General features: G+C 37.3%; 1 protein-coding gene across 2 annotated transcripts in view; it reads left to right on the top strand.

Moving 5' to 3' along the window:
- Positions 1–23378, top strand: part of DLG2 (discs large MAGUK scaffold protein 2) — a 1017318-nt gene that overhangs the window by 731731 nt on the left and 262209 nt on the right. For both annotated transcript variants that reach the window (XM_075050147.1, XM_075050146.1), the window contains 2 exons: positions 883–1024; positions 16781–16936. In XM_075050147.1, coding sequence (XP_074906248.1) covers positions 883–1024; positions 16781–16936 — 298 coding nt within the window. The remainder of the gene's footprint in view (positions 1–882; positions 1025–16780; positions 16937–23378) is intronic.

Raw genomic sequence — 23378 nt, 5'->3', positions numbered from 1 at the left:
GCATCTGAAAGAAAGATTGAAACTAATACTAGAAAGTATAGCTGTCTTCTCATGAGAAAATTAATCATAGCTCATTGCAGAAGCATGTATCATTGTTTTCCCTATTTATCATTTCCTTTTCTAATTACATTAACTAGAGATTGAATACAACTATTACTACATCTCTCCAGTCATAAATATCCCCAGTAACTTCAAAATAGGAAAAAGCAAGCAAAGAACAAAACCCACAGACCCAATATAGAATCAGACAGCATAGTCCTGTAATTTTCATTATTAATCATTAATATGTAAGAGACTTGTATCCACTTTCTGTTTTAAATAGACAGATTTACTGTAATCTAAATACCATCTATGTTGGTACTGAAATTTCAATTATATTGGGAATTCTGGCACCTTTAGTGCATCGCAGCTGTAAATCTTCACCATACATAATTCTTGCCATATATAAAATTCCGGCTCCTGTCCTGCATTGAGTTCTTTACCATATTATTCACATTGCTGTATATTGGAGCCAAAAAGAGGAGTGTGCTTTTAATCTCATTCTCTGCTCTTTACATTTCCTTCTTCATGTCAGTCCTAATTGAAGAAAATGTTTCCTGTCTCCCAATCTATCCTTTCTTATTCAGATCCCCTCTAAAGTGTCAATCCCTGCAAATGAGCCAGCATTATTATTATTATTATTATCATTATTATTATTATTATTAACCTTTCAGGAAAACTTCGGCTGTTCATTCTTCCTTGTTACATTTTAAGCTCTCGCAGGCAAGGACTGTTATTTACAGCAATGAGCTTGTTCTTGGTACTTAACTAAAAAATGGTGCCCTTGTGACATCTAATAAAATGTGAAAGTGGCTAACTAGAGATGCTTATTCTTACCCTCAGCTTATTCTCCACCAATGGAAAATCATATACTCTCTTCTGGAAACAATGGCACTTTAGAGTACAAGGCATCCCTGGCCCCTATCTCACCGGGAAGATACTCACCCATTCCAAAGCACATGCTTGTGGAGGACGACTACACCAGGTCAGATGCTTCTCTTTATTTGTTACCTTTCATGACAATTGCAAAGGACATAGGTAAGGCATTCAGTGCACCTCAAAAAGAACATGGCATGTAGTTCTTTTCACCCGTGTTCAAGGGAAGATGAATCGAAACTGTTACAGGTCTGAAGACAACTAAGAGAAAGATCACACGAATGAATGCTGACCTGAGGGCCATGTAGTCTGGGTGCAATCTTGCAACTAGTTCCTAAACAACATGGCTGCACTAGAACAATGCTGGCACTGAGCAAAATTTTCTGCTTCTTAACACATCTAGGAGATCTCAGGATCAGTGACTCATCCGGCTCACTGCATGTATGGGTGGAGGGACTGTATGTGCATTTGTACCTGTCCGTGATAGTACACTCTAAAAGGTCCAGCTTGTTTAGTTTAGTGAAGGCGAGGCTGAAATAGCCTGTGTTTACACACATTGAAAGATAAATGTTATGGAGAGAAAACACTATGGGAAAGGAAAGAAGATGTACAAACTGGCTGCAAGTAAATATAGGAGGCACACTGGAAAAAGTTTCTTAACCATTAGAGCAATCATAATATGAAACAGTTTTCTGTGAGAGCACAGAGGTTAAAAGGAAGCTGTTTATGCAGTGGCACTCGATACCTTTATAAAAGGGCTTCTTTTATGTAATTATCAGCAAAAATTACCCTGGAAATTACTTCTAATGTTTTGGGTTTTTTTAATAATTCCAAAAGACTTGTGACTGCTATATGGAAATATGGTAGGAGAATTGTATCTATGTAGTTGATTTCCAGGTAGAAAAGACACATAGAAAGGTGCTAGGAGGGTTCTTTTATGCCTTGTGTTAGATCAACACTGAATGTCACTGATGAGGCAGTATTTATTTATCTTTTTGTTTGAAGAGCACTACCATTCACTTAGAAGACAACAGTTGTTAAGTTTGTAAAATGAGCCCTCATTATAATGTCTAGTGCCACAGAAAATGAGAACTTAATTTTTTTTCTGTGCTTCAGTATTTATAAATTCATTGTATTTAAAGCTACGAGGAGGCTGTTCTGATCAACTAACCTGACCTACTGTGTATCTCAAGCCGAAGAATCTCATCCAGTTATGTATTCATCAGCTTCATAACTTGCTAATTTGCATTTCATTTCTCTTGTTGCATATGATTATGATCTCAAGCTGCTTAACTTGTTGGATCAGACAGATTCAGAGTAACTAAATCATGATACAGTGTTTAATCAGGACAAATGTATGGAAACCACACCTTGCTTCACTCTGTTGGCTAAAAGAATTTCTCCTTTGTTTTGATTGAGAATGCAAAGCTGACATTGCTTTCCTTCAACTTATGAGACATTTAATTAGGATGAATTTTCTCCAAAGGGTTTCAAGAAGTTACATTTTTTAATTAATAGTTAAAACATTGATTTCATTAAATTGTGCATCAAGGCTTTACCTGGGCTACTACTGACCTCATAATTTCTAAAATGCCTGTGTATATGACAAATACCGATATAGTAGCTAGGTTACAGTGATGAAGGCTTTGTCAATAAGGTTATAGTGCTGAATTCTCTCCTTCTGTAATGAGATGTCAGCACCATTATTACTGAGAAAGAGTTGGCAAAGTTTAAAAACAGCAAAAAAATGCAACCTTAAAAGTAGATTATACCTAAGGAGACCAAGAAGTCACAGAAAGTGAAAGAAGTAATCCTAAAAAAGGAGAAAGGCTGCCCTGAGAATTAAGAGACCATTTAAACAGTTAGAAGACCTGTAAGGTAATGAAGAAGTATCTTTAGACAGTCCTGTGTTTCTTTGTCTTCCATGCAGATGATTTTAACTTTCTAATTGCTTCTACCAAAAAAAAAAAAAAAAAAAAAGAAAAGAAAAGAAAGAAAAAATAGTCATAGAAGAAAAAGCAATGACAGTCCTAGCCCATTAGTTCAGTAGATATCCAGTAGAAAGCATACTTGCTCAAAGAACAGTGCAGGATATATATTGAAATTAATTAGTAAGTCTTTTTGATCTTTTCAGGAAGAAAGATGTATTCCTATCCTGATATTTTTAGTTTGTTTTTAAACAAGTTAATTTTGCTGGTTTAGCACCTGACAGTAAAACCAAATACTGACTGACTCTGGTTCTTCACTGAGGTATTCACACCAATGTCCATTTTGCATTATTTGGGGAAAAAAAAAAAGAATGCCCAGAGAAGCCATGTATATTCGGTGAAATACTGCTCTCCTGTGTTCTTCTTCCTGGATTTCCAGATTAGTGTGCTGTCTAACGAAGGGCTGATGTGCAAAGTCTTCTGTGGCATTGGCACTCTTGACAGGAGAGGCTGACTCTAGAAGCGTGACCTTCTGTGGAAGGCGTGTGGCGCTGGCAGAAATAAAGGTGTTGAGTAATAGGAGCAAACTCTGAATGCAACAGAGCAAATCAGATGAAAATCTCATAGTTCTAAACAAGTATTTACTTTGACCTATTGAAAAGGAGGAGGCTATTATGGACTTAATTATATTAGTGATAATAGCTTATAAGCTACACTGACACCCAGCATACAAAAGCAAAAGATAAAATAAATGTAATCATAAGAAAAACGGTACTTCTTGCCATTGCATTTCCTCACTGGATATAAATCATACAGCAATATCTGAGAGACAACCAAACAAGAGCCAGAGACCAGGTTTCTCTGACTACGAACTACTGTTTCTCTGACAAACTAAGGTCTGACCTTCAAAACCAAATCATTTAACCCCTGAACAATGCTGAACCTTTTTTTTTTTTTAAATGTCCATGTAGTTAATTATGGCCTATTGATTCAAGTGGGACTATTGAAAATGCCACAGTTAATTCTCACAGTGATTTTCACAGCAGTAAACTGAGGATAGTGAATGCACTCTTTCTGTGCAATGCCATAGGATTTTCCTATGAGTCTGCCATTAAAATAAGAACATACTTGGAAAGTCTTTGTTGCTGACCAGTTTAGAAAGACTTAAAATCCTTTGGGAAGTTAATTATCATATTGATAATTTTAGTGAAACCTATAGATCCCTTGATTGCAGCATTTATAATTAGGTTTCCTCACATAATTTTTTATAATTAAGATGATTGCCAACTACTGCAGTGCTATCCATTAAAACTACCTGGTTCTTGCTAAATAGTTTTTCAGGGCTAATTTACATGGTGATCACATAAGGAAATTTATTACCCGTGCAGTCATAATATGGCAACACTTCTGGCAGATTTTCATTTGTGCCAGCTGAAAATATTTGAAACAGTAACTTCTCCACTATAAGAGGCTTTTGCAATTTCATGATTCTTTGTACACATGATTTGAGTGAGGCCGAGGACAAGCCTTCTTTTGATTTACTTGCTATAATGAATCTATCAGTAAAGCTTAAGTGGTTGAACACTCAATTTGCCCACTTTCTCTTGCTTTTTCTTTTTTGTTTTTCTTTTTTTGTTCCACTTCTAAGGCTTTTTTACCTAAATACTTGCATTTTGCCTAACAAAAATAAGTGTTTCTGTTGATAAACCTTGTATTTTTGGTTTGATATTGAATCTGCAGCTGAAAAAAAATTCAGTACAACTTTGACTTAATAAAACTATGGGGAAAAATTAACTTAATCCGCGCACAAGGGAAAGAAAAGTAACAAGTTATCTTCATCCACAAGTTTTAAGGAAGCTGGCTGTTGTCTTTTAATTACTGAGCTTTTGGAAGTTGTGTATATTATTGATAAAAAATGCTGTCAGTGATGGACATAATTTACTTTTTGTTTTGCTGAATTCATTTTAAATTCACTCAGGATGGAAGCTTTGCTTTCCTGTATATTTATGAAGACTGTCACCTTTTAAAATTTAAATAAAATAACACAACTTCAAGTTAGTAGAGTGAGGGATCAAAAGTGGATAAAACCTATATGCTAAGTAACTCTATCAATACAATCATCATCATTCTGCAAGTAAGTCCTTATTTGTTTTAGTTTCTAGTAAGATTAAAGTGTTGTGCAGGCGATGCAGGAGTTTCCTCGATTGTGTTGCTGACAATTTCCTAATGCTGCTAGAGGGGAGAGACAGGAATAATTCTCTGCTTGACCTGCTGCTTATGAAAAGGGAAGAACTAGTGGCAAAGATGGTGATAAATAGCAGCTGGGACCAGAGTGACCGTGAGTTTGTTCAGTTCATGATTCAAAGGAAGTCTGGAAAGATAGTCAGCAAGTTATGACTATAGATTTCAGAAGAGCAGACTTCAGCCTGTTTGGAGAATTGCTAAGCAAAATCTCTTGGAATGCTGCCACAGAGACATAGGGTCCATGAAAGATGGATGATTTCTAAATAAAACTTACTGAGAACTCAGGATTGAACCACTCCGTTGAGCAGGAAGGAGGGGGATTCAGCAGAAGGCCTTCTTGGCTGAGCAAAGAGCTTTCTCATGACCTAAAATGCAAGATGTAGACAAGCATTGCTTGACTGCTTAATGACAAAATCAGAAAGCTGATTGATTTGAGCTAAGACTTACAAGGGTCATAAAGGAAAACAAAAAGTGATTCTGCAGGTGTGCTACTTTCAAAAATGAAGGTAAAATTTGATGAAGAGAAAAACTGATGAATAAGGGAGAAAACAATGTAATGACAGACAATATAGAAAAAGCTGAAGTACTCAACATCATCTTTGCCAGGCATTTAAGGACCAGAAGGTAATTGGAATAGTCAGCATAGCTTTACCGAAAGCAAATCGTGTGCTTGTCCAGCCTGGTTGCCTTTCCTGATTAAATGACTAGCTGCATGGATGAGGGAAGAGCAGTGGCAGCCCTGTACCAACCAGTGCTACAGCACAGATGCTGCCCTGAGCAGGAATGCCTCTTTGCTGGGTGAAAACACAGCTGACTCCAAAGGCATACCCGACCCATGCCATAACTCCCACAGATGTGCATCTGGGATCTGCTGTGGGACACGTGGTGATTCCTCTTCTCTACTAGTTGCTCTGGGGAGTGGCTGCAAAGGTATTTCTCACACCTCTTCTGTGGGCAGGAGAAGCTGTAACACAGGGAGCACCCTTCAAAACTCCTCCAGCAGCCTCTCATCCAACCATGAGGAACTGTCAGATAAACACGTACAACTAATCCATAGCTGGAAAGAAGATATGATTTGTCAAGGTTTGGAAACCTTCTGGATAGCCTTTTGGGTATCACCTGGATTATATGCTGTCGCCTTGCTCATTAGCCTTCTCCCAGCTATGCTCATTTGCATGCAATGGCAGACTTTGGAAAGGCTTTTAACACAGTCTCCCACAGCACTCTCGTTTGAAAGCTGAGGAAGAGTGGGCTAAAAGAAGAGACTGGGTTGGGAACTGACTGAACCAGTAGGCTCAAAGGGTAACGATCAGTGAATGTCAGTGAATGTCTTCATCAATGACCTAGATCATGACACAGAGTGCACCCTCAGCAAATTTGCAGAGGATAATAAATTAAGGGGGAGTGGTTAACATGACAAATGGCAGAGCTATATTCCAGAGGGATCTTGATATACTTGAGGACTGGGCCGGGAGAAACCTCATAAAGTTCAGTAGGAAGTCTGCTCCTCAGGTGGAACAGCTTCACACACTTGTACGGGCCATGAAACAAATATCTGAATTGCAGCTTCATTGAAAATGACCTGGAGGTTACAGCAGGTGCCAAGCTGAACATGGACCCAGGAGTGCGCTCTCATTGCCAGTCAGGTAATCAGCATACTGGGCTGTAGTAGGAAAAGCATGGCCAGCAGAAAAAGATAAGTTATTTTCTAGAAGGCTGTGACCAATTCCCATTCTTCTACTTCAAGAGGGATGTGGAAAACAGGAGAGGGTCCAACAGATTCTCAAAGTCCTACGTCACATGGAGGTTAGAGGGATGTTGAGGGAACTGGGGTTTGTTTAATGTTGTGAAGAGGAGCTTAAGGGGCAATCTAAGAGCAACCTATAAGTATTCAGTAGCAAAGATGATGAAACCAAACTGTTCTCAGTAGAGAAGGACCAAGGGCCACAAGCGTTGGCTTTGGATATCCTGATTTCCATTTGAGAAGAAAAAAAAAGGCACCAGGTTGGTGGAATAGGGCTGGAGCAGGTTGCTTAGAAAGGTTGTGAAATATCCACCCTTTGAGATTTTTAAGATTTGGCTAGATAAAATCATGGCTGATCTGATCTAGTGTTGGCAATAATCCTGCTTCAAGCATAGGATTGGATGAGATGACTTACAGAGATGCATTCCAACCAGATTTTCTATAATAGGAAGAAAAAAGTGATTTTGTGTGCGTGCGTGTGTTTTTGTGGAACGTTCATTGCTAATACAGCTGGGAGAGAAGTTACAATTTACTCTTTAGCAGATGTCTGCCTTCCTATTTCCAGAAATATTGAAATTGGAGTCTAAAAATCCTGTAGCTTTTAGATGTTCATTCCTTCTGCCTTTAACGAACAACATAGGCAAAAGAGCCATAAAAATAAAGAACTACCATCTTGAGTTTTTACTTCCTTTTTAACTTCAGAAAATGGTAACATCAAACTTCTGTGCTTCAGCTGATAAAAAATTCACTTTAACATTTAACTCTGGCTAGATATTAAAGATTCATGGATGAAAAAGCTGTCTGAGTTATCTGTTTTCCTGTGAAAAGCCTATTTGATTTCTTTTACATGCATCTTTGCAAAATAACATTTTCTGGATGAGGAGGAGGTGCTGAGTATTGGAAGGGAAAAAAAGGAGAACCATTAAGTTGAAGACTCAGGGGATTTTTTTCCCTGTAGTGAAAGTAATGTTCCTCAACTGTTTCTTGTTTACTTACATAAACTTGCTACTTGAATTGAGGATATTTTATGGCAACACCTTTAAATTTGAATTGATACACAGATTTTACTTTTCAGTATTAAGCCATTACAACTAATATTACGGTTTGTGTCTTATAAAACTATCAATGACAGTTTTCTGACAATGGTTTTATGAAGCACAACGGTAGGAAAAAAGAATTGCAGTTTTTAGTAATGAGTCCTGAAAACTGTTCCTTTGGGGTCTTTAATGAGTTAACTTAGATCATCCACTGATGAAATATTCTGCATGTTTTAAAAGTGTGTATTTGCTGAAAGGAGTTAGCTGCATTTCCTGTTAGTTTTTGTGAGGGAATAGAATTGAAACTCATGTTTCCCAAATGAAGAAGATCATCAAGTACTGTAGGTAGAACTTTCAGATAGTGAATTTTACACTCTGGTTTTTACCTGATGTTACTATTCGAGTGATGAGTAAAAGCTACGTAGAAGTACACTGATACAGTTATATGCACATGGGTCGGGGCAAGTTTGTTCAAGTTAATATTTTCATGCTCATTTTTTGCCAGGGGCTGGATTTGTTTATCTAGGGATAGCAAAGGTTGCATGTTTGTTTTGCTTTAAAATTTAGTGTAAATTATATCTGTTATTTTAAAAGTAATCTTAATTAACCATTATTATCATCAAATCAAATTGCATTTATTTTTAGCCATAGCAGCTTGGGTCATTTAAGAGATGGAGGAAGAATTACATGGCTTAATTCATCTCCTATCCTATTCTGTGTTAAAAATTGTGGTGATACTATATTCTAAATACTGTAATATTCCATACATAGCTTCAGGGTGTTGAAATATGGGAGCTGATGAAACTGAATCCACATAGTATTTCTACTGCACTTGTCAAAATCTTTCTAAATGCCAACATATATAAGTCTTTGGGAAAAATGCGATTCATTTATCCTCCAAAATGTATTTAATATTTTTTTGCAGTACAACTCGTTAAGATTCCATATTCACACTGTGGTGCATCAAAGCTTCTCACAATTTTGTAATGAGATTATTTTAAAAAGTCAGCATGATTGAGCACAGAGTTATATGGCCAAAGCTGTTTTTAGTCTCTACTTATTTCTTCCGGTTCTTTCTGAAATAGAAACGTAATCAGGAGTGATTCTGTTCTGTGTTCTGACTGCCCATTCCTGTTAGATTTGAACATTGAAGAGACTGGAGGACTAGGGGGAGTGTGTTTGGCAAGGAATTATGGTGAGATTGGGTGTGAAAATGAGGGAGAACTTGTCACTGGCTGTGCAAGAATTGAAATTACAAGAAGGGAGGTCTGGTATTTATTGGGTAAGAAAGCTTGGATTTAGAAGGGGAATTTAGGACACAGAAGAACATAAGTGAGAAATGGGTGAAGAGGCATGAAGAAGCAGTGGAGAAAAATAGCCTGGAGAAAAGCAGCAATGAATTTCAGGGCTGCTGAACCAACAACTCCCTCAGAGAGTGAGACATGAGGTTTGGGATAATCGATAGTTGTGCAAGAAGACTGGGGCAAGGAACAGAAATAGAAAGCAGGTAGGAAAAGTTGCTGATAAGATGCTGGCAGGATCAGGCTAAGGACATGTCACTGGAGAAAAACAGAGAGGAACCCAGGTTTCTGGAGTTTGCATGATGCACGTGTGATCCCTGCAGGCAGTCTATCATGATAGTTCATCTGCATTACCCTTCCATCTGGAGGATGGCAGCCTGCTTTTCCTACTGGCTACTCCCCAGCTCTCACAAGGTAGAGTTCTCATGCTGTAGCTCTTAAGTTGGCGACCCTGCTGATGAGTATTTTGAATTCAGTGTCCCATAGTAGGATTTCTTTCTTGGTTTAGTCTTTGATCAATCTAAGGAATTATTAAAAAAAAAAACACCACTATTCAAGTTACACATTAAACGTTCAGTTAAGAAAAAATTAAGTTTGTCTATATAACCTTAAATTAGACCCTTAGTGAAATACGATGGTACAGCATTTAGTTATGGTATCATCTGAAAATATCTACTTGTTGAACACCTGTCAATAGCTTTTCAGAAAAAAAAGCCACAGCTGTATTTCTTACCTCTATGTTATTTGTTCCCTTCAATGAAGCATGAAATTGCTAAATTGTATAGAAACTATTTTATATTTCATTTTTTTAATATACAAATTTTATCTTAAACTAATTGTTAAACTTTACAAATGCATAATAATTGTCTGCCTATCATAAGATTTCATTTTGCTACCCAAAATTTATTTTAAATAATAAGTCTTAACTTGGGAGAATAATTTATGTTAAAGTAAAAATTTAGGTATTGTCGAGTCACCAGATAATCTGTTATGTCCTGAGTAATCCATACATATTTAAACAGGCCTGTCAGAGATCCCCAAGTAATGGGATTTGAGTATTTCTAATATAGTTAGTGGAAGCTACTTAACACTCTAAAAAAACCCCGAAATTTCAGAATCTGCTTTAGTGCTCGTATGGACATTTTTCAAATGAGATAGTAGGATTGGCAGTGATAATACACATAGAAATGGTAAGTAACATTTAATAGTGCAGAGAGGAAAAAGATAACCCTAAGTACATGCTACACGTCATGGTCATGGGCTCTTAAAGCAGCTATTACCACGGAAGAAAGACACCTTGGGGTGATTGTGTTTAGTTCTGTGACATTGTCAGCTCAGTACTCAAGAGCAACCAGAAAGGTAATTAAGAATGGAAATAGGATCTGATAGGAAAGGAAAAGAGTGCAAAATATAATGTTTTTCTGTATGAATCTATGATGCTTTACATCTTGAATACTACATGGAGGCAACTGGAAAAAGCCCCAGAAGAGGGTGACAGAGATGATCAGGGGTGTAGCATGGTTTCCAGGTGGAGCTAAATAACAAATAATTCCAGTACAGAAAAAAGATGTCAGAGAGAGATAGAACAAAGATCTGCAAAAGTGCCTATGGCATAGAGAAGGCGATAGGCAACTACTATTAACGCTTTCTTACAACTCAGATAAAGGGAGTTTACAATGCATTGCCAAGTTTAAAATACAGAAAAGAGAAGTTTTTGAAATGTTACCATATGTTATCAATGTACAACCAAGTAACAGGCTTACAGTACACAAAGGTAGAGGTTTGGGGGTATGTCACATGATTAGTTTGTGGGACTCACTGCCACAGGGTGTTGTGAAGCCTAAGAATATAAAAATGTTCAAACATGAATGATGATAAGTGCTCAAATTCATGGTGGATAGGCCTCCTAACCACAATTTGCCTGGCTTTAGTTTCTGGTCTACATGGTCCTTAACTTGCTGATTTCCAGCAGCTGAATGAGGAAGGGCTGTTGTTTACTGGCCCTGTTTCCTAAAAAGTCGCTGCAAGGGACTAGGGCCTTTGGTCTGATAGTCTCACCATTCCTATGTGAAACAGCCTTCTTTTCCATTACTGCAACAGAAAATCACTACTGATTTTTTTTTCAAATTAAGCAGTTAAGTAATTTCCTAATTCCTAATGGCTAAGAATAATGAGTGTAGAATTGGGTGTAGAATATTAAAAGTTCTAAATTATACTTATGCCTTCTTGTAGGCCTTTTCATTTGAAAACCCAATTAAAATGTTTAAATAGTATTGGTGAGAGGAACAAGGCCATCCTTACTCTTTATTACTGTGCTAAAAAAACTGCCGTGATCTTAAGCATTGTTTTGCAGTTACGGAAAACTTTAAGGCTCACGAAAATAGCAGTTAATAATGGAAAAGCTGAGAAATCATTGATTATAGAAGGTTTTCCAGAAAGAACTAAGGTAATGCAGTTCCAGTATTTTCTTCCAGCTCTTCACACGCCTTCTCTGTCTTTCATTTAGTTGAAATAAACATATCATGTAAGTGATGGGATCTTATATGAATTGTCAGGACACAACCTATGAAATAAAACCAACTTTCAATTCTAAATACACCTATTGAACAATAAGGTATGTGGTTCTCCTAGAAGGTTATGTTAACAAGAACCTAAAAGAAGTCAAAAGACATATATATATAAAAATCACTGGTTATTAGAAGTGGAAGAGTTCATTTGTATTAAATTGCCATTGATTTCTGTTTTAATAGTGATTTACTTTTAAAGACAGTTCTTTGCACACTTCCCAGCAGCATTATATTAGCAATACTAATGTATTAGTTATCTTTACTGAACTTGGGTACAATTAAAAATTGCTACTCAAAGAAAAAAAAAATTGTTGGAAACTTGTAGCATTGTGAGATTTATTTTCTCTCAGATTGAATTTAGCATTTCCTGGCCATGGCCCTGCATACTCAATATGCTGTGAGAGCTTAGCTGGTTGCTTTCCATATCATAAAAGGTTTTAAAATCCAAAAGATAAACTGTTAACATTTAATGTGCTATGTGTTGGCAACTGAACTCTACCAAACAGGATTCTGCAATAAAATAAGTTAAAATTAAATTGAGGACCCTGCATGATGCTGAGGAGAGAACTGTTTTAATAATGCCATTTTCTTATAACCTCTGCTGTGCAATAAAGCCAGCCTGAAACAATAAGACAATGATGATCCAAGGAAGGAATAATAAGGACTACAAACAACTAGGAAAATTTGCTTTCTTTACACAATCTGTTATGAAATAAATAAATAAAACCAGTGTCAGATCAATCTTCGACCTCCCACTGTTACTATTAACTTTTCCACCAATTAGTTATACCTTTCTGTGGAAATTGTGCCTCACTGCAGTTAGGTCTATCCTGGTTAACAATTCCAGCTTTCAATTTTGGGTTTTTTTTTTTGCTAGAGAAGTAGTTTATGACTATCTGCTGTTCATAGTACCATTTAAAAGCTTACTTTGTGGCACTGAGTGACTTGATTCTCCCTCATGTGATTGAATTATCTACTGAGGCATGTTCAAGCCAAGCTATGCTACTACTTATATTTTCTGCTGCTTTTCCTCCACTATTGTATGCCTGATTCTCATGCTAACCTAATTATCGCTGTCCATCTAGACCTAGCAGTTGCTGCTCTCATCTATCACAGAGCTTGGTTTTTAGCTCACTGATAAAGACAGAGAACTGTAATATATGTTTGTCACTAAATAGTTTAAAGACAGAAAGGGAGCAGATCTGCTAAATAAGAAGTTACAGCAGCAGTTAGTCATTTTGCAGAGTAGACCCTTATTAGATAATTACTCATTGAAAGAGATATTACAATTATCCAAGAATTATACACTAATATTCACACATTTGGCATTTTAAGGGGATTTTTTGCATAAGTATTAAAAAAAATGAAGATAATGGACAAAATAAATTCTGCAATATAGTTCTTTGTTCCTTCTCATGTTAAAAATTACAAAAATTGCTTACCATTTATTTTAAATAAGAAAAAAACTCTGAAGCTGTACCTGCTGTATCTGAAAGTGATGCAATTGCAAATAAACTACAGTGAATCAGACCTTAAATAATATATATCTAGCTTTTACACTTTTGTTACAGCACGCTAAATGACCTGCTAATGTTTTTAAATTCATTTGAAGAATTAATGCATCATAAAATAAGGCCTCAATGTTTATGTTCAATCTGCAAGAAAAGTTGAGGTGACCTTGACTGTATTTTTTCGGAATGGCACATTAGAAACTATTTCTAAATAGCATTCTCCTTATCCCATGCTTTGAGAGAAGACAACCTGTCTCTGTCAGAGCACTGGAGAAGAAGATATGCGATACAGGATTTATCAGGTGGGCTGATCCCATTAGGTAGAAGTTCTTTCTTCTTCTTCCAGTGAGGAGAAATGTAAATGACAAGAGAAAATGCTGCCTTAGAAGAATCATTTAATAAAGCTGGGTGATCTTTGTAATTATCTTTTTTGGGGGGGGGTGAGGGTGTCTTCCAAAGTAGGTAGGTATTATTGTAGCTAAGTACTAGTTTGCCATAGAGAAGGTGAAGAGTCAGGAGGATATTTGAAGACAAGTCTGTTGCAGCAAGTGTCTAATACTACTTTTAAGGATTACTAGCCTACATGAAGTACAGTTTGTATGACCAGGACAGTGGTCTGCCCAGTATGTTTTAATCATTCTCCTCCTTTCCATTTTTTATCCCAACTTTCAATCAGTTTTACACTACTTAGTTTATATTTACCAAATCAAATTGAGAGATAAAATAAGTTTATACTGATCTGAGCTGGACCCTTGATGTTACATACTGCTTATTTTTCAAGTTCTTGCTTTTCCTGTGCCAATAAAATGTGCAGCCAGGGCCCAGCTATGCAATTGGCAGTATTAACATATGCCTCCGAGTAGTATGAAGGTATCTAAAGAACCAGTTCAGTCCATGATCTTAATGACCTTGAAGAATGGCATCTGATGGTAAATAGGTGGCTATGATGATCTCAGACCACTTCATAGGCCTTACCAGAAGTGCACTCATACCTGGAATTCGCTGACACCCTGAATCCTATTCTAAGCAAAAAGTCCAAGCTTTAAAACAATAAGAAGTTTGAATGCCTTTTCTTAACCTTAAGTCCTCTCTCTTCAGCTCATTTACAGAGGGTATGTTATTAGCTAGGTCACAGTATCACTTATATAAATACCAATGAGTAGAGGACTTCATACATCAGTACAATGGCTTCTAATTTTCTGTTATCTTACCATCCAGCAAGACTGAAAGGAGTGAAAAATACTAAAAGTTTTAAAATTTGCTGGTCTTCACAAGACATTTTGTTAGGGCTCTGTGTTTATATTTGAAGGACTAATTTGGTCTCAATATGTAGGTAGATGTTGAATGTTTACCTTCATTTTGCTTTTGGAAGCAGTTTGTAACTGTCAATTAGCAGAGCAATCCCTTGTATCTATCCATCTCTGTGGCATGATTTGTGTCTCAGCACAAGGTTGGATGGTCACTCACTGATGACTCAGTGTAGTTTGAGCATTCACAATATATCCAAGGGGTAGCAACATTCTCATGTCATCTACCACTCAGAGAAGACAAGTAACTTGAATACAGAAAGACAGCAAGTAATTTATGGACTGGTTAGTGTTTTAAGCTATGGAGAAATCTACAGTTTTTATTCATCTTCCTGCACTGGGACAATATTTCTTCAATTTTCATAGTAGGTATAATTTATATTTTATATTTGTACTTGTTCTTTAATATACTGCCTAAAAGCAAAAGTGATTTCTGAGGCAATATAAGGCAGTATTGGTCTAAAGTAAAATAATAGAAGTGGTTTTTTCCTCTGGAATTTTTATATTGAAAGCAGCAATTGATTCAGTAAATAAATTATTAAATCCAGCCCTCTGAAACAAGTGTGAAATATGCCGATAGAAAAGAATTGCTACCTTAAACATTTTTAAAGAGTTTTTACTAAATGCTTGACAGAATGCTTTATAACCAAATGAGTGCCAGCTTTGCTATTTTGATATTTGGTAATCTTAAATCGCCATTTTTTTAACTGTAAAGTTTTCCCTGGGAAAGTCAGGCACAGAGAGTTCTCAAATCATGTGTCAGATTGCTATGAATAATGTTATTGGCATTGAGTGAGACCAATTTTTAAGTAAAGTAGCTACTCCTTTTCCCCCAAAGGACAAAACCAGAAGCTAACAACAAAGGAAAATATGTTCTCTGTATCTGCCAGTGCATCCACGACCGTAATAAATTCTGGTACCTGTGAAAGTCACAGCAAAAACCACACCCATGTGAGGCACAGCGCAGCCAGAAGAACAAGAAGAGTTCATTAACTGCTTGGCCTCTTGATATTTTCAGGCTTCAGAAATAGGATTTTCATCTAGCTAATACTATATTGCTGTGATTAAAGACAGTGGCATACCCTGGATCTTCTGGCAGAAGTAAGGATAGGACAGCAATTGTATCTTGGCACTCTTTAGAACAGAAACTTCAGGAAATTATGAGTCAAGTTTCACTCTGCCAGTAGGCCCAGAGGTATCTGCTGGGGCCAATGCAGTAGTTGGAGAGGTTGCACGATAAGAAATGTACTATGTGGTGCACTTGTTTGAAAACTGTTTGCTGGTTGTCTCCTGTGGATCCCTGGCCGGTTGGTACTAAAGGCTGCATCCCCTTCTCCCCTCTCCCCAGGCGGCTCCCTGGGAGCTTCGTGGTAAGTATTGCCTCTCCCAAGCGGTTGGCCTCTAGGCAGCAGGAGAGAAAATGCTAGGTGACCTGTGAGCATCAGTTTTAGGATGTTATTCTTCATACCTAGCTTTGCAGAGTGCTGTCTGTCATTTGGAGCAGCAGTGCAAGTGCGATTGCAGTAGCCTTGTCAACAAGGTTAACTGTTTGAGATGTGGTCTGCATAATCAGATTTTGAAGGTTGAACCTGAAAAGAGAGCAAAGAGCTCTTGAAATGAAATGAATCACCTGCCAATGAGATGAATTGCTTACACAGTTTGTTACCATCAGTGTTATTGCAGGATATTGCTCACTTTGACCACAGCTCTACTTGCAAAGCCCCAGCTCATCGGGGCAGGAGTACGTTGTATTAACAAGTGATATGTATGTCACTGTTATCTTAAAATTAATGGGTAAAAAATACCTCTTTTCAGGTAATAAGCATCATATTTTCTTCTATGCAACGCTCAAAATTAAGATCACAGAAAGCTGTGCAGGAGTAATGTTGTTAGATTAAAAAAAAAAAGAAAGCAGAGTATGTGGGAAAATTCATCACTGAACTTCAGAGATAAGATATTCCTTTTCAGTGCCACACTTCCCATAAGCCAGTTTTATGGCCCACTTACGTTGTGTATATCTTTATATGCAGTTGCTTGTATGCCGTAATACTGTGTTATCAAATTCTAATGTTTCCTTTAACAGCACACTTTACTTGTCAGGAAAACCCTACTGAAAAGGTCTTACCAGATTTGCTATGCATGCTTTTAAAATGATTGCTGTGTTTTCTCTATATCCTCAGCCACTAATACACACCTGATCTTTTACTCTTGTCTCTGTATCACCAGGCCTCCTGAACCTGTTTACAGCACTGTGAACAAACTGTGTGATAAACCACCTTCTCCTAGGCACTATTCCCCTGTCGAGTGTGACAAAAGCTTCCTTCTTTCAGCTCCCTATCCCCACTACCACGTAGGCCTGCTCCCTGACTCTGAGATCACCAGGTACTGCATGCGCTTCTTCCTCACCTCCTTCATTAGAGTGCATGATCATCACTGGATTTATCTCATAGTTTGCATCTTCACCATAGATCTTCTTTTTCTACAGCTTGTGCTTGTTTTTAACCATGCTTTCACATCTGCACCACTGGAAGATATATGCTATCTCGGTATATAATTTTGGTCATCCAAAATCCAGTGATGAACACAGGCAATGTTTTGATCCATTGGAATGGTGCTCTAAAATAGGTTACATAGTATGTATCACATTTTACAACTGAATTCAGAATTTGTTTCTCTGTGAGTACAGAAAGTGACTAAGACTTCACTGAAAGCTGTAGTAATTTGGTTTGATTCAGTCGTTTTATTTCTGTGTTGTGCATACTTTGTTCACTGAGCATCTTTGGGTTTATAGGGTGGCTGCCCAAGCCATTCAGAAGAAATTGAGCAAAAAAATAATCACCTCCCTCACCAAGTTGTGGTTGAGAATACATCTAAAATTCAGCATTCCCTAGGCTAGCTGTGCTCCAAGAGGACAGTTAGTAAAACCTAAAATGATGAACATTTCCACAACTGAAGTAATGGAAGACATTTCTATAAAATATTGTCAGTGATTGCCTCCTGAGAAATATTTAATAAAGAAAAATGTACTATCCAAAACTGTATGCTAGTATAACCCAGCTGCTCTTCTATAGTCTAATAGGTTAGTAGTAAACTACCTGCAAACAAGACTTGAGAGATAGAGGAGGAGTTCGGCACAAGTTTTCAAGAAGATGTTGAGTGCTTCCTTTGTCAGGAAAAAACTATCATCTTTCTTTTATATTCTAGAGTAGAAGAAAAATAATTGTATTTGGAGCTTTGATCATGGACATTTTCTAAAGAAAACAGTTTTCAAAGAAAAGAGTAATGTGGGAAGAGAGGAGCAGAAGTGTGTAAGTGGAAAGTAAAATGGTAAATTAATGTAAGATACAATAACAGGAAAGAAACCCCAGGGATTAGAAAAACAGCTGTGAAAGGCATTGCAGTGCTATGAAATAAAAAGCTAAATTAAAAAAGCGGTAAGACAAATACTAGTGAAGAACGCAACAGATGTGGTAAGACCATGCAGAAGCTGTTAGTTTATTAGAATGAAAACTGGCTAGCTTCTAGAATTTGTAAAAAGATGCTTAATCACTGGACAAAGTGATTAGTCAAGCTGTTCAGGCCAGTGCAAGTTTGGGTGAAAAACATTGATAAGGGCAGTGTTTTATAAAGGTATAAATAACTCCACAAGGACACCAGACGCTAACAGATCTATCCACAGTATTTTAATTTCTCTGCAAACATTATCTCAAAGGAAATAACTAGCCAAAAAGTAGTAAAATGACTTCAGGTCTTTAGGTGCAGTGTACACGAGTAATTTATCTGTAAGCATCGCAGTGTTTCTGTGTGTTTAGAGCCACACAACAGAAGACATCATTATAAAAAGTCTCTTACTTTTAAAATGGTCCCTTTAGAAAGGAAGGGATCAACTTGAATAGAAAGTTGAACAAGCAGGTTCTAGGGGATTTGGGGGCCATGGAGTTGTGTAGTGGGAGCATTGAGGGTTAGATTGTGGCTTGCTAACTGTAGAGAGATGCAATTCATTGCTAAGTGGTCCATCTTTATAGACGTGACTGTGAGGACTATGGAGATAGGTGGGGGAAAAGGGTGAATCTGTTAAGGCTAATCCTGCAGACCAGATACTCAGATGCCAAAAATCAGCGGAGCCCTGGAGAGCTCATAGAACAAGGCCATTTTGCCGCCTGAAGGTATAATTCTCTACATCCTTTTGCTTTATTGTATGATTGATTGAATACTTGGTCATCAGATATTTGATGACCTGACATCAGGACTTAAAAAGCTGGGGTTTGTTCTACTGAGTGTCAGTTAACACTTCTCTTTAAGAACAAGGTTTGATTTCTCTTCATTCTACTTTGATATAAAATTAAGCTCTAGTCCCTGTATATTTAATCAGTTTGCTTATTTCAACAGTCCAACAAAAAAACTGCAAAAAGAACACAAGAAATGAGAAAAGACACAACTCACAGTTAAATGCTCTGCACTATGCTCTGCTACATGCTGTGGTAGAGGCAACTGATTGCTATAATTTATACTTCCTTCCCACTGTGAAATAACATTCAGATGGAAAATATGACAGTTTTCGATGTTCTCAAATACTATCATCTTTTCCACAGGACTCTTTGAATAGTTGACTGTGGAAGAAGACATTTGAAATAATATTTTACCAAATGCCTTTGGTGACGAAAGTGACAGCTTTACAACATATGATCTGTTTTCCAAATGGACTCAGTATTCACAGCTGGAGAACAGATTTTAGAAAAGTGTTTACCCCATTTTAACCCTAATCCAAGTGGCTATTTTTGCAGAAGTGTTCATTGTATGCAGCCCTAAATTTCACAAAGGTGATGTGTCTCAGGGCTGTATTGTGTTGAATATTTGGAAGAATTAAGCCCTATTCCTCCACATTATACACTCTCATGGTCTCCAGTCAAATAAAAAAGATATCTCCCTGTCTTTCTGCAGGCTTCCTAGAAAGAGTGTTTCATCAGAATTGTCAGCCTCAGGTTTGGGGAGGAAGGGACAGGGATTATTTGCTTGTTTTGGTAACTGCAGTCGTTGTTGTATCTCAGTGCTCCAGTATTGAGAATCTGCTGAGGAACTGCAAGAAATTTGGTTTGACAAACAACTCTTCCAGAGGAAGAGGAACATGATGCCATGTTCTCCCAATTGAAATGCTTGTAAGCCAGCCAACGCCTTTCAAATTACTGCTCCAGATAATTTGTCAGCTACTCCTCAGATGATTGTTTTGTCAGGCTCATTAACTTAATAGGCAAAGAGAATTCATAGGCCAAAGCCTTACTTGTCTATAATAAATTCAAGTTTATAACCCTTGCTTTTATGGTGGCCTGTCTTAGCTCCTGAGAGATTTGAAGGTCTAGAACTGTATACTCCCATTTTAGGATTAAAATAATTTAGGTTTTGATTGAATTATCAGTTCATGTGAATTGATATTAACAGGGCTATGTCAGTGTGTAACAACTGAAAATCTGTCCCATTGAAGGCAGGAGTAGAGAGAGAATTTTGGAGTAGTAAGTTCTCCTTTGAGAGCACCATGTGGGAATGGATGCAGAGTATTCCTGTTCTGGCCTCTATCATTATTGACAATTATGTCTACAATTAGAATATTATTGGCAGCGAAAGGAAATCACAGCTCATAGATGTAATACTCTTTCTAAAAGCACGAGACTTTGTTGCCGCATTATGTAACACAATATGGTGTGTTCTCAGTCTTTGCACTGAGAACTTCGTTACATACACCACTACATAGACACACTTAAAAAATGCTTCAGTTTTGCCCAGAAATAACTTCCCTGTCTTCACTGAAATCTTTTTGGCACTCTAGTTGCCAGCATAGCTTTTGCTAAAGGGCAGCCCTCATGTTGTTGGTTTGTGTAATTTTTTTTTTTTTTCCCGTCAGTATTTGCTTTTCTCTTAAGCCTTTGATCATGTGATTGCATCAATATTTTTGAATACATCTAGGGGAAGGAACTAAGGGTACAGTTTTGAACTTTGTAGTCATGGAAGAAAAGCTTGGGAACATGACTCCTCCAAAGAAAATAAAAATAAGTTAAAAGTTTGTTCATGTTTAGTCTAAACTTGCAGATCCTCCTTATGGTGCTTGGGTGCCTGGATTGAAAGTATTTGGCTTGCTTTTTAAATCAGGATTAGTTTCTTGAAGCCAGCCCCGGTTCTGGCTGACACTGTGATCTGCAGTCTTAGGCAAGGTAGTTAATGATTTTGTACTTTGTTTCCCAGCCTCTAAAGAAGTTTAGCAATGATCTCATAGAGCTTCTTTGAAAACTAATTCTGAGACAATAGCATCCTATTACTACTGGCAATTTGTGTTATTGTTTAATAACATAAAAATGATTTTAAGGTATTTGATGAATTGGATTAATGACATCAGTTCTTCGGACCACTGCTACTTTCTCACCAATGGGGATTAGGGAGAGAAGGTAATACTGGCACAGGGCTCTAGAGCAGAGTCTTTTGCAGAAAACAGCATGCCATTTGCATAGGTATTCAAGGGTAACCGAGCAATGTGTAACAATAAAGAACTACACTAATAAAAGTGTGCTGAAATATATGCAGGACATATGGGTAAAGAGACGATAATGCCCAGAATCTTAATGATTGATGTGTGATGCTACTTCCAATGTGTGGCTGAATTCCCACAGCCTCCATGTAAGCACAGGAGGGTCACAACGTTCCAGCAGCCTCTGCAGTCAGACTAGTGTACGTCCGCAACGCTATATGAGCAACTGCTTGCGGTCACCTCATTTAATTGTCGGGATCCCTGGGATCCCTCCGTAGGCCATGAAGTGACAGCTGAGAAGGTGCTGATCGCTTTTCCCTGATCCTAGCAGGAAGTTAAGGTAACTGCGCCTGAAAAAAGAGTGAGCGGTGGGCCTCTGGTACTCATTGGTATAGGGTCCTTTCTCATTTGATAATATCTCTGCAGCCTTTTTCTTCACAACAGCCTACTGGGAGCGAGCTTATTGTCAAAATGATGCATATAACTGTACCTGTGTGTGGCGGCCTTCCAGGGAGGCTCTTGTCGTCTTTATTGAAATTCACATTGTACAGGAGTACTCATCATCCCCTTTTCAATCCCATGTGTTTAATATAGGAATTATATCTCCCAAAACACATCTATCCATATTTTGAGTTTTTTGAAATGCCTGGCAACCTGAAAATGGGAACTATCAAACAAGCAGTAAAAAGCAATGATATTATGAAATTGAGTCTTCAACTTGCCCCACATAAACACAACCACCTTTCTTGAATTTCAAATGAAAGTTTACTGTTTAGTTGTATTGATTGACTTATTTTTTGGGAAAATTTCAAATAATAATTGCAAAATTGGAAATTAGTCTGGTTTGGGCAAATGGGCTTAAATACTTAAATATTTAAAATCAGAATTGGAGCAGATTTGTGCTTTTTCCTATTTTAACATCTTGGAATCAACTTCTGGACTGATCTGCATTTCACACAATTCAGCCACAGACAGCAAGCTTACATACGGTGAACTAGTGCTACTAAATAGCACTAAAGACAGTGGAAGGGAATGAGTACACAATTCTTTCTGTGGATTTTTGAACAGCAAAATAGGCAATACTGAGGTTCAACTTATTCAGTGTCAATGGAAACAAATTAATCCTATAGTCATAAAAAAACCCATCTTTAGAAAAGAAAAGATACCTGGTTAAAATAACTCTTGATAAAGTAGCTCCCTAAAACCATAAGGTGGCATTTTAAACAATGAACATTGTGACTTTTTGTTTTGAGAAGTGACTTTAAGGCATATCTATACACAGATTTAGGCATTCAGAGGCACAGAACATATAGCAAGCCCTAAGCAATTTAAGAGCTTAAACTGGTCATCACAGAGGCTGGCTTGGGCACTGATGTTCATACTGATGGGAATTGAAGCATCCTGTTATTGCTGATTTCAGTGAGAATTAGGTGTGTAAGTGCTATGGCCTTCACTCCCTAAACAACATCTTTAGCAATTCAACTAATTCTTTAACTCTGGCACCCAGACCTTTCTAAAAATAAGCTTGGAGACCTTGACTCACACTCAGGAACACACATTGCAGTGGTTGACAAGATGCAGCCCAGATGTATGCAACCACATACCCATTATGCTTGACTGGGTTGTGCTGCTTCCGAAAGCAGCTCCAGAACTGCAATATTTTATAGTTACATATTATAAGGCAAAAAAAAAAATCAGCCCAAACTCTGTTGATTAACTGTCTACAACTCGAATACAACATCTCAATGTAGATTGTCCCTGCTTGTGAATGAGACTCCTGAGGCCTTTAAATTATTTAGGATCTTTTGGAAATGATACAAGTTAATTGTGGATTTTCCTTATCACTTTCAATTAACAAATTAAGAAGTCTTAACTGGAACAGTTTCCTATAATTTCATTTTAATCCTGACTCAAGTCTTCTCTTCAAGTAAATGATCCAGTCGTGTAACTGTTATAGTTAATGAAAGAAAAATGATGCTGCCTTTCAGCCTCAGCTTTCATGTTATTTTGCATGGATGAATCTCTGACTCTAATAAGCACAAACATTCCTATAGACTTTTCTATGCTCTTTCATTTTTTTAATAAGGAGTCTTCAATTTTGGACACTTAATTAAAATTACTAGGACGATGCACCTTTTAAAAACTCAGAAATGATTGCAGGAGAATCTTAACCTGTAAAGGCATAAAATCTCTACAGTTCAAGTGTTTAATTATGTAAAGTTACAGAAGCCTTTCAGGTTAAGATGGGATGCTTCCGGTTAGAGCTGCTGGGCTTTATTTCCAGTTGTGCTGCTGATTAATTCTCTTTAG

This window comes from Buteo buteo, chromosome 18, assembly GCF_964188355.1.
Source record: "Buteo buteo chromosome 18, bButBut1.hap1.1, whole genome shotgun sequence".
NCBI lineage: Eukaryota > Metazoa > Chordata > Aves > Accipitriformes > Accipitridae > Buteo > Buteo buteo.
Note: the sequence above shows the minus strand (reverse complement) of the source record. Positions and strands in the feature narration are given on the sequence as shown.